Source organism: Brassica oleracea, chromosome C2, assembly GCF_000695525.1.
Source record: "Brassica oleracea var. oleracea cultivar TO1000 chromosome C2, BOL, whole genome shotgun sequence".
Lineage (NCBI taxonomy): Eukaryota > Viridiplantae > Streptophyta > Magnoliopsida > Brassicales > Brassicaceae > Brassica > Brassica oleracea.
In genome coordinates, this window is record NC_027749.1 from 21,883,312 (window position 1) to 21,896,393 (window position 13,082).

The 13,082-nt window shown below is 30.3% G+C and overlaps 1 protein-coding gene across 2 annotated transcripts; it reads right to left on the reverse strand.

Annotated features, from left to right (window-relative positions):
* Positions 1–4,453: 4,453 nt before the first annotated feature.
* On the reverse strand, positions 4,454–5,904 carry LOC106325118. Of its 2 annotated transcripts, none has more exons than XR_001266808.1 (6): positions 5,808–5,904; positions 5,593–5,731; positions 5,294–5,457; positions 5,081–5,195; positions 4,815–4,967; positions 4,454–4,741 (listed from the first exon to the last, which is right to left on the reverse strand). XR_001266808.1 is itself a non-coding variant. In XM_013763145.1 (6 exons), coding segments are annotated over exons 3-6 (396 nt in total). In that variant the 5' UTR covers positions 5,296–5,457; positions 5,536–5,731; positions 5,808–5,904; the 3' UTR covers positions 4,454–4,615. The 2 variants fall into 2 exon arrangements, 1 of the variants encoding a protein (XP_013618599.1); XM_013763145.1 differs by having other exon boundaries at positions 5,536–5,731.
* Between the last annotated feature and the right edge of the window lie 7,178 nt (positions 5,905–13,082).

Below are 13,082 nucleotides of genomic sequence, written 5' to 3' on the forward strand. Positions count from 1 at the left end.
TTTTTTTGGTAATTTTTTTTTAAATATGGTAATAGCTCATACATCATTTATAAGATAAATACATTCAAATACAATATTTCAAATTTCGAAATATTATTATTTTGTATAATTATACAATTTGTATTAATAAAGCTTTAAAAAATTTCTACAACTTTTAAAAAATTTAAATATCTAATCATAAGATCATTAATTTCTTATATATCTACAAATTTTATAAATATTGTTTAGGTTAAATTTTTGATAATTATACAATTTTATATCATTTTTATTAGTTTGATACAAATTGATTTAATATATATCAAATCTATATTAAATATTAGTAAAAAATAGTAAAATCTATAATATTTAATAAAATTTATTTTTAAATATAAGTTAGATTTAAAAAAAAATTTACTGCACATGATGCAGAAAAACACCTAGTATTTAAATAAAAACAAGTAAGATCTATTGTTCTATGTGTACTTCCGAAACTATGCGACGGTTCCTGCCCCTCATTGCAACTGGTGGAGACTTGTAACATTTTGTACGACAAGCTGCACATTCTGACGCTGGCGATGAGCGCTTGCAATGGCCACGACAGATCTTACTGCATTAAGGCTAGTATCATCATTATGCACACCGTGCTCATTACTTTCCCATTTTTTCTTGTGTATTCTTTTTTTTCTGTTGCTAAATTTGTGTATACTCTTTTTATTTTTAGTTTTCTTTATGTTTATGAATGACTTAAGTTTATGATGCAGAAGTCTCTTTTTATAGTCACGATGTCTTTCAATTAAATATCAGTCAAAGTTCAACAGTAAACCAAAATAAATATCAGTCAAACTTCTTGTTCAAAAATATTAATATCTATTAGTCAAAGTTTTAATTGTTGTCATGATTGGTGGATTTAATTGCTATCAAATTATGGTCTTTATTTATTTTTCTTTTGCTATATTTCAAAATGATTTATAACATTTTCATGTTTTACCTGTTTAAATTATCTTCTTTTTTTTTAACAACCACCTCTTCAGATTATCTATATGGACATATATAGAGTACTTGTTTCTTTTTTTTTGGTCAATTGCATTATTAAGCCTTCTAGGCAAATAATTCTAAACAATGAGAAATATCAAAAATAAATAATAATTCTAAACAATGAGAAATGTCAAAATAAATATAGAAATAAAATACATCAGTAGAGATCCAAAGTAAACTAACACACATCTATTTCGCGTATAGATGACTAAAGATTTTTCATATAAAAGCTCTATACTCGACAAAAAAAAAATAACTGAACCAAACTCTGCCTAAACCTTAACTCGTGGGTTCGCCAACCTACAAGCCATATCTTGTATGGTCTCTGAATGATTCAACCCATAAGGTGTATACACCAACAATGTAGACCGATCATTATTAGCTTCTATAATTATATATATGGAACTAGAATAGGCCCGCCCTACGGGCGGGAATTGATGGATCAAGTTTTAGAATATGTATGTGTCAATTTTATACACTATAAAATAAATAAATTAATCGGATTTGGTCAAAATAAAATGAAATATTGATTTCTAATACTATTATATCATAATTTTGTGAGGGTATATAAAATAATGGGTAATGATGTTTTTTTTTTTTTGGAGAAATCTTTGTTAAAGTTATTGTATTTGTTTAGTAGAATGTTAGATACTTATAATATTAACAATGGTGATTTTTTGGCATTTGTTTGTTTTTTTTGTGTGATATTTTTTTGGTTATATTTGCTTATATATTATATAATTGATCACACTATTTCTTTTATTAATAAAAAAAAATGGATAAATAAGAAACAAAAAGAAAAATTAACAAAGGCGACAAATGTATTATTTAAAATGGATAAATTAAGTACTAACTTATTGTTCTTAAAAATGAGAAAATATTTCTACTAAAATATTGTATCTCGACATGTATGGCATCTTACGTTCATTCGGATCCAATCAATTATGCGTTGATAATGATAGATATGGTTGCATTGCAATAAATTTATAAACCCGCCTTTTACAATCTGCTCAATGCATATAGTGCAAGGTTCATCTTCCTCCGCTGGTGAGGGTGCTCTTCTTTCGGTATGCAGGTTTTTTGAAGCTATGTGAATTGCTTGGGGATTGAAATATGTTATATATAGTTATAGATGTGTACCCTTGTAATTATGCATTATGGATTATTATGTATTTCAGTAATTTTGTAATTATATTTGTTATATCTTGTTAGTTTTTTTTTTTACAATTTTCTGATGTATTAATCTTTGGTTGTGGTTTAATCATTTTCAATATTAATTTTCCAAAGCTCAAGTTTTGTGACTAAAAAATGAAAAGGTTATGTAAGACTCACTCCTTATTTTATTTTTAGTTAACCTGTAATGGAGTTATGTATTTATACAAATTTTCACTAAATCCATCATATTCGTCCTTTTTATTTTCTTTTGCAAGGCTGGGTTCGGTGCAACAAAACAAAATTCAATTACTTGCAAGTCAAGCTTGTTGTTACTGCCATCAAGTCACTTATACTTGTTTCTCGACCATGGTTGATAAAAGATTTGGACTTATAATGATGATAAATTGACTTTCATTACATTTAAACGAAGCTACATATGTAATTTGTAAAACATTTGTTATTTGACTTTTTCTTCTTCTTACTGATATGACCATCTTTTTATCTGGGACATTTGAGAACGGCCACTTTATTACAAATTTGATTAACAACAATAGATTTCATGAATGAATTCCGATAATAAGTGGAAACTAAGAAGCTTTGGAATGCTTGAAGGACCGGTTTTTGTAAAATATATAATTTTGTGTAAATTTTCTTTATGTTAAGTTGGGGTCGAGTGTTTGGATTGCCGTTGGTTATTCGGTACCGGATGAGGCATCGGTTGAATGGGTCACAGCTAAAGCTTGGAATGCTTGAGTGGTCTCTCTGGCTTCTTCAGCTAATATGACAGAAGCATGATTTGTGGACTCCATGTTTTTTTTTCTCTTTTGAGATATTGTAAAGACGTAGTTACTTCGTATGCTTGACTGTGAATACTTTTATATTGTTTTGTGTCTGTGGTGCTATGTTTAATTATTCAAACGGAGATATATGTTTTTACTGCGGTTAATTGAAGATTTCAATATTCTTGCTAATAATTGACAGCTTGAATTTTAGCCGTAATTATAGTATTCGAATATGGGAACAATATTATTTTTGAGTATACGGTTTGAGGCGTAGTTGATGTTGTTGGTGTGATTGCTAATAATCCAGTTAATCTTGATACCTTCGTTTGTTGATATGGAAATAATATTGAGTAAGATAATCTTGGCCTATAGGGCCATTTATTTATAGTAAATATATTTTACCAAATTTAAGGCCACCAGTTAAGGCTTTAGTTATTTTGTATTTCAATTAGACCAACAACAGAATTTGAGTAATTGTTATCTAATACCGTGTGAATGAATGCTTCACTTGAGGTCGGACTTGTATATTATTATATAAGTGAGTGCTTAGATGCACGTTGGTAAATTATTCTTTTTATAAGTGCTTAGATGCACGTTAGTAGTGTTTATTCTTGGGGGATTCTATTTGTTTATGAGTTTTTTTAGTAAGCATATGGTAGTAAATTAAGATGTTCTGGATATATTGGACCATTGAAACATAATATATGTGGGTCACAGACTCCAAAATGAAGCCATCAAGCTTTACAAACCTTTGAAAAACTGAGTATTGATTTCATCAGAGTATTAGAAGGAAAAACGATAGAAAAGAGGGAGTCTGAGTATTTTGAAAATTTGATGCGGAGTACACTCGATTACGATATCCTTGTCGAAGCTAAGAATTCTTCAGGAACACATTGGCTGCTTTCCCTGCAATGAAAGTGATAAAGTCAGTTTTAGAAATAAAAACAAACCTGAGTTATCACACCATCTAAACCTACTTAATGCTAGTCTTTGCGCTCGAAGGCCTTGAAGATCTCTTTCTAGACAATATTGGTTACTGCATCCACACCGTCAAAATCAGAAGTATCGTCTAATATCCTAAGCCCCTCCGGTGTTGTTACTCGTGATAGCGCCACATACAACTGGCTGTGAGTGAAGACTGTGCTAGGAAAATATAAAGTACCTGATTCAAACTCTGTCCTTAGACGAAGCGGATATTGGCGGCGGCATAACGTGAAAGGATGCATGGTGTCAAGAGGAGAGAGCTGTATCCGAGGGACCAATATTCCCAGTCATGATCTTTTGTTATGATACATTATATGTTAAGTAAAATGATATGAAACGTACACATATCGAATTTAATTGTCTGAACTGTTGGTCTTTGTCTTTTTGTTGTATTTTATTGTAGCGAAGAGTTTACACATCAAAAATGAATACTCAAGTAATATTAATAGAATAATACTCCATTTCAAGCAGTATTTCAGTGATCCAAATATAAATAAAAATCTTAAATACAGAACAACTGGAAAACGTGATAGATTTAATAAAGCTTGTCTGTAACCAAATATAAAATAACCAAGATTCAAAGATTAAGTGGTCAACAAAACATGGATAAAAAAACACATGCGTAAGCATTACTGAAAGCGGAAAATACTGCACAACTTCAAGTATCCAATCCTCTCCACCTATGCCGTACGTGCCTTCTTCTTAATTCCCGAGGATCCTTGCACCTGACTGCTACCACCAGTCTCCACCTTAACACCAACCGAGATGGCACCACTGTTGTCGTCTCCATTGTCATCATCACCTCCCTATTCAGATCAAAATAACCTATTAATATATACCGTGAAGCTAACTGACCGTAATTTAGTACATGGAACTTACATTGACAAAAAACTGAGGGAGCGGCATACGGTCACCTTCACTAAGGATGCAGGAGATCGTAAAAATTTGATGGTTTTCAGTGAAGTTGTATGCACTGACCTTGACCTGGAACTTGTAGGTTTTACCCTCCATGTCTGCAACAAATGGAGGTGCCTGAGTGTCCCACGGGTTCACACCATCACCAGCATGAGGAAGCAACCGTTGAATGCAATCTCATGAGTAAAATTTCAAGCCGAAGATGCATGACAGGCAGAGTAAGAACATACCAAAAGATGGCAAGCTTCATAGGGTCTCATATTATGCAGTTTTGTCATAACCCCATCAAAACAAACAAAGAGGCCTTCAGCAGTTTCATCTGCAATGGACATCTCCACCCGATACCTAGCAGTCAGTTAACACGTATCAAAACTCAAAGTTGACTATGTGTGTGGACACAAATGCCAATGAAAGTAAATGAGGTGTGAACAAATTGAACATACATCAGTCTTCAGAACACCAACAGCATTAGTATTATTACAATCCAGACATGTGAAAGCGAGACAGTGCGTTGGAGCTTCTTGGTACAGTTGGAGCAAGAAACATAGCACCATCCTTTGTCCAGCTTGATACCAGTGGCCTTCTCAGTGCAGATGAAATCAATCTCCTAATTCGTAAATCAGCAGCATCAAACTTTTATCTTTAATTCATTCCATACTCAAATAATAATATATGGTTGTTACACCTGAGAGGAAGCAGAATTGACAAATTCATTGAGATCAGCTATGCTCAGGGATTCCACCTTGTCGTAGCCCTTAAGCAATGGAGCTGCTGGCGCAAGCCCAGTGTCTTGGGCAACCAGCCTGTAGAAGTCTCCCCTGCGATGGTTTCCTTGTCAAAATATATGCGTGTGCCTGAAGTGGCATTCAGAAACAGATGACCTGAAAAATAAAAATGCTTTTAATGTACTGAGAATACTTAAAAGGAGACTATGTGATGTTAAGCTCAAGTAATTACCTCCCACAATTTTGGGGTTGATACTGGTTGCAACCAGAACCCTTGGATCACCTCCCATTGATTCAAGTTGATTGTGGAGCTTGACAGGCTGTGAGTCGAACATACTCAAGTGACCGAAACATCACTGATAACACGTACATAAGAAAAGTGATAAAAAATGTAATATTTTTTAAATAGAAAACCAGTATTAAAATCTAAATGGATCAATATGGAAGAATTAGCTACTTATCCATTTTAATGGTTGCCATCAAACGGTTCTTGTCATGTGGAGGGTCGGTGACAGTGCTCTTCGCAGCAGTTACCTCACCGATAATGTCTGTGGAATGATAATTATTAGATAACTAAACAAAATAGACAAATTTACAGATAAGAAGAGCAGTACCTGGAAGCTGAGTGTTTGTGTTGGCAAGACCGAGCAGCTTGCGAACCGGAAAGATTCCACACCTATCGGAATAGCCGGTTCGGTTATCTCATCAAAACATGTTGAATCGCTGAAACGAATCATCATAGAGGAGTCCGACAGTCAGTAATTCTGATTACATCGGGTCACATCAAAACCAGCTAGGGAATATAGCGAACCCACCTTCAGATTAGGCATGTGAATTGCAAGCCGGTTCACATTCACCGTCGCCGGCCTCATGGTCGACTAAACAAAAAATGATAAATAAATCTTGTGATAAAGATTCAACACGACGGACGGTTCTGAAGAAAATATTAAAAACAATCACTAATCAGTTCTGAAGATCTAAACATGAATTATTGGTAGAACAAACCAAAGTACTTATGAACTCAGGTAAAGGTTCAGAACAAACCTGGGAATCAGGCAGAAACATATCGACTCCCATGAGTTCGCTACCCCATCGGACGTTCATGGGCTCCAAGAAGCAGAGCAACCGGACTTGAATGGTGGAGGAGCATCGTCCGGTCTTCAGATCGAAAAGGAAGATCGCTGCGTTAGCCATATTCAGGATATAAGTTTCATAGAGTGACGGAGACAAAATCTATTCGAAAACCCTAATGCAAATTGAAATAATGTAAGGCCAGATCCGATTAAAAAACCAACGCAAGACAAAGTAATGAAACACAAAGTGTTTGGTTTTTTTAATGAAACGCAGTGTATTTGGTTTTGGATACGTGTCGACTCCTGACGAATCCATTTAGTGACGTGGCTCACTGCAGAAAGAGAGAGTCTCTTCTTTATGTTATTAGATTATAAATATATATAAACATTTTAATTTACAATATATATTCACTAACCAACCAGTATCATAATTATAAGTATAAGAATTTAAAATTATTATTTTTCGCAGAATTTTTTTTGAGCAAGCAGAAATTGTTTTTTAACCACTAATATATATCTACATAGATATAGAAATCGAATGAATATATATATTTTAAAAATATATATAATATTCATCTTCATAAAAAAAATCTCACTAAAATTACAATTTTTATCTAAATAAGTATAATATTATTATTAATTATAATAAATTTTACTTTTTATTATAATAATATGATTTTAATATGTTATAAATATATAATACTAGGTGATTCTCCGGTGCTCATGCACATGTATAAATATTTATAGAGTTAAATATTATAATTAATTGATATTTACTTTTTGTTTTAAATCAATTTATAATTTATATTAATAATATTATATTATTTTAATTAGACATATGATTTGGATATGTTATATCTAGTCGGTTTGGTTATTTTTGGATCAACAATCGATTTATTTATTATTGGGATATATTGGATTGCATTTATTTCTCCGAATTCAAGTATAATATTTTATTCTAAATATAGTTAATTTTGATTAAATTCTTATTTGTATTTAGATCGGTTATTTTCTTAGATATGTAATTATATTTAGTAAGACTATGTATGACATAATATATATTGTGATTAAAACTAAATAAAAATAAACAAAAATATTTGATTCAAAATTACATAAATGAATATAGCGATAATATTCTTAAGTCTCATGGATATATATGAAATTACATTGTAACAATGAGTTAATATTTTATTTTTATTTATTAATAGGGTTTGAGTCATCCGATAATTTATATGTATAAAAATAAATAGATTTTTATTATAAAATTATTTGTTATAGTAGTTAGATCTATTGTTGTATGTGTACTTCGGGAACTATGCGACGGTTCCTGCCTCTCATTGCAACTGGTGGAGACTTGTAACATTCTGTACGACAAGCTGCACATTCTGACGCTGGCGAAGAGCGCTTGCAATGGTCACGACAGATCTTACTGCATTCTATTTCCGATTTTGCTTCACCTTCTATGACAATTACGGCTAGTATCATCATTATCCACACCATGCTCATTACTTTCCCCATTTTTCTTGTGTATTATTTTTTTTTTGTTGCTAAATTTGTATATTTTCTTCTTATTTTTCTTCTTCTTTATGTTTATGAATGAGTTAAATTTATGATGCAGTAGTCTCTATTTATAGTCATGAGACCGTGATGAACGCTTTCTTTCAATTAAATCAGTCAAAGTTCAACAGTAAATCAAAATAAATATCAGTCAAACTTCTTGTTCAAAAATATTTATATTTATTAGTCAAAGTTTTAATTATTGCCATGATTGGTGGATTTAATTGTGATCACATTATGGTCTTTATTTAATTTTCTTTTGCTATATTTCAAAATGTTTTATAACATTTTCATGTTTTACCTATCCCTTAGACTATATTTGCGAAGTGATTTTGCCACCTGTCTTTTCTACAATCAATTTCACAAAACAAATATGACATGACTACTGAAATTGATGACATGTCTTATAGCTTAATATAACATGGATAATTGCATTTAATGTTAATTTATATTTTTGGTAAACTTTTTAAAATATGATAATAACTCATATATTACATTTAACGTCAATTACATTTTTGGAATTATTTTTAGAATATGGAAATAACTTATAAATCATCATTAAAATAAATATATTCAAATATGACATTATAAATTTTGAAATATAATTTAATTATATATTTTTAAATTAAATAATTTTATTACTAAAATTCTCAAAATGTATACAATTTTTTTTAGAAAATTATAAAAATTTAATCGTAAAATCATTATTTTCTTATATATCTACAAATTTTATAAATATTGTTTAATTTTAATTTTTGGTAATTATGCAACTTTTACAAATAATATGTTAATAACTCATATATTACATTTGATGTCAATTTATATTTTTGGAATTTTTTTTAGAATATGGAAATAACTCATAAATCAACATTAAAATAAATATATTCAAATATGGCATTAAAAATTTCGAAATATAATTTAATTATATATTTTTTAATTATACAATTTTACTACTAAAATTCTCAAAAATGTATACAATTTTTTTAGAAAATTATAAAATTTAATCGTAAAATCATTATTTTCTTATATATCTACAAATTTTATAAATATTATTTAATTTTAATTTTTGGTAATTATGCAACTCTTACAAATTTATTTAATATATTTAATTAAAATAAATAGATAGAAAAATCTATCTAAGATTGTAATTTCAAATATATACATGCATATTCTTAAACATAATTTTTATGTTTAATTAAATCAAATTTGTATTAAAATATTTATATGAAAAAGAAAAATTACAATATTAATAAAATTTTATTTTAAATATAATTTATATTTATCTGCTAAAAAATATTTTAAATTTTTTTACTGCACATGGTGCAGGAAGACACTTAGTTTAAATTATCTATTGGACTTGTTGTTATAAAACAAATTATCTATTGGACATATATTTGCTTCGTGTAATCCAAACTGGAGACGATGGCTGTAAAAATAGAAATAACCAATTTTGACCCAAACCCGGTCCCGATAAATCCGAATCTCAAAACGGGTTATAATCCCATTAGATTTAGAAGCCCATGCCCATCATTGGCTTAACCAAAAAAAATGTAAATATTTTTGTGAATTAGTTTTAACCTAATACTAGATTTTTGATCCGCGCTTAAAAAGCGTCAGTACTATTTTCAATTATGCGGGTTTGTTATTTGTTACTTAATTATATAAAAAGTGCGGGTACTATTTTTTGTTGTTTTATCTACAAATGGATTTATAAGTTTTTGTTTTGATTATATAAAATATCACATGATCAAGTTTCAATTATGCGGATCTGTTATTTGTTACTTAATTATATAAAAAGTGCAGGTATATGAATTGTTGATTATTTCTATAAATTAAACATAAGTCATATGATTTGATTATATAGAATAAGAAATTTTAGAGAGTGTACAGTATGAAGAAATTTTATGTTTGTAAATAAGTTAAACAATGGTTGTATTTCTAAACGTATAAAGTGGCCCAATTGTTTTTAGTTTTGAGATAAAATATTTAAATCATTTAGTTAGAAAATTTTAATATCTGATATTACTTCTTAAAAATATTGCAGATTTTAATTTATTTGTTATTATCAAAAACATTTATGGGCTATGAAATGGATTATATATAAACATAACACATCTAATTAATTAACAAATTTGGGCCATATCTAATTTGTTTCAAAAACATGGACTAAAATAAGAAAATCTGGTATCCAATGTATATGTAAATACGAAGTTTTCTAACCTTAAATCTATGTGCAGTCAGATTTATATAAAAGTACTAGGGCCGGCTCGCCCTACGGGCGGGATATAATTTACGTGTAATATATATAAGTATATTATTATATAATTTCATCCCATGTGTTTTATGTTAGTATTTGCAAGAGAAATGTCTAAAAGATGTATAGTTTTTAAGAATGTTTGAGTGTTGAGGGATTATATATATGTTAAGATTTATTATATTTATTTTGATGGTTATGTTGATATTAAAAGGTTGTGGCGAATAACATATTATATAGGTTGGATGAGGTTTATGTGATTTTCTGGTTGTATTTTTTTAAAAAAAAAAAAATCTATGATTGGCATTTGTTCATGTTTCTAACGTGTTTTGATTTGTAATTGTAGTTAAATATATTTTAAAATCTTGCCTCATTTAACCTTGCATTTTATGTTCACAATACTTAAAAAATATACTTATTTTACCATTAAAAACAATTTTAATGTATTTTTTTTAACAAAATGGTTAATTTATTCTCAATTACATGTAACATTAGTTTTAACTATATTATAACAATTTTCACTACTTTTTATGTTATTTTTTTGTAAGTTATATATGAAATTGATTAATTTTTCTAAAACGGTGCTGATTAATTTTTAGAAACTAATTTTTAACATTGATCTCATAAAACATATATTCTACAAACATAATGCTAAATATCTTATATCAGATTAGAAAAAAACATATTCATGGGTTAGTACCTAATAGAAAGAACATGTTCATGTTTTACTTGGTTTTTATTTGCTTATTCATTAGATAAACAACTGTAACCACAATATCTTGAATGTGAAGCGAGTTAAGCTACTGATGGAGATGGAATTATTCCTATCTTCCTTGCATAAGAAAATAGCTGGTCGTCTTCACCTATCGTACACTCATTGCAAAGTTTAGGAATTATTCCAATCTTCCTTGCATAAGAAAACACTCCTTGCAGACTCTAAGCTCTGACTCAATCAGAAACAACTCTCATATAGTCACTGAATTATGAAAAAATAGAATTATGAAAAATATTACTGCGGAAGTCTGAGCAACAAAGGCTTTAGCTCCAACTTCCCTAGAAAGTTAGGAGTGTGTTCACCTATTGTTGTCTACACGTTTTTCCTGATACCATGTTAGAGCTTTTTCCATTGTCTAATCTTACTTTTAGACACGACAATCTCTAGCTGGGCCACCTTTATTCCTTTTGCCACTACAAGCTTAGTCTCTGCCATAACCATCTCTCACAAAACCTCTATGTTGGTTTTGGTGGCCACTAAGTATAATATAATTAGATGATAAAAACCTGCCATTACGTTGATACGAAAGCGAGCTGCATCACTTCCTAGATTGTGCAATTATATCTACATTCACTTCCTATACAGATTTTAAACCCATTTGAGTCATAAGTTTTTTTTATAAAACTTTGAGATGTTCTTAAATTATCTGCCTAAAAGGCATGTTTTACAGGTTGTTTGATATTTTCATTTGAGTCAAATCATATTATGATAATATTTTGATTTTATGCATTTAGAAATAGTCTTCTATTCATATCATTTAATATATTATTTGATTTTATAACATATTTTTTAAGTGATTGCTATGCTAATTTATAACATGTATTAAATTAGGTTTAGAAAATATTATTGTATTTTTTGTTTGTTTATATGCATGTGTTATAAAAGAGATGTTGTGTAAGCTTATTATTACTCATGACCATAGGTCCATATTTATACAAGTATTAGACCGTCTTATTTAGACCGTCATAAGAGAAAAGGAAATCATATTCCTAATAGGAATAGGAAATAGTACTTATCCTAAATACATATGGAAAATGATAAACATCAAGTATAGATAAATGTAAACTCTCATTCGCCTAAGTCATTAGTGAATGGGCCGGATGGATAGCTGATGGGCCGGACGGTTTGGGCCTGATATGGGTCGATCAACACTTGGTTTATAACACTCCCCCTTGATCGACACATCCGGTTCAGGGCTTGTAACATGCTTAATGTTGCCTCATTAAAACCTTTCCAGGAAAACCCAGTGGGACAAAACCATGGATAAGGAAAAAGAGTACAACACATGAATTCCCCCTGACTTGTACCCCCGTGTATGTTCTTCAAGTTGGCGCATGGATAATTTGATAGTTTAGCTTCATGGGCGCCAAGTTTTGAACTGGTCCTTTAATTGGCACGTCCCAAACTGATAGATAAATTTCATGGACGTGTTGTTGGTGTAGACATGGTGAAGAAGTCGGTTGACATATCATATGACTGAACTTGTAGTCCTTTGAGCTTCTTGAACGTTTATGTAGTGATAGCTCTTGCCGAATTGTAACTTGAGTTATCTTGTAACTCTCATATCTTCTGGAACTTCATTAAGACATGGTCAAGACGTGCATCTTTGCAGCTGACCACTCTATGTCCTGGTCGGACGGATGGCACTCGACCAGTACTCGGATGGACCTCTAATCTGCGATCAAACTTTACTCGCAAGTCCTCTCATGTCCCACGGATCCTCTAGTCATATGGCTTTGCCATACCGTGGACATTTTAATATATATTGAGTCATCGACCCAAACACATACAAATCACTTGGCTTCTCGCGGAAATGCCTTCGTCCATTCGGACATACATCACCCGTAT

Excerpts from the sequence above, each read along its gene's own strand:
- LOC106325118 (XM_013763145.1), bottom strand. Across the intron at positions 4,968-5,080 it reads ATGAAGCTTGCCATCTTTTG|GCACCTCCATTTGTTGCAGA; the intron begins GTATGTTCTTAC and ends TGGGACACTCAG. Across the intron at positions 4,742-4,814 it reads TCCCTCAGTTTTTTGTCAAT|GGAGGTGATGATGACAATGG; the intron begins GTAAGTTCCATG and ends TGATCTGAATAG.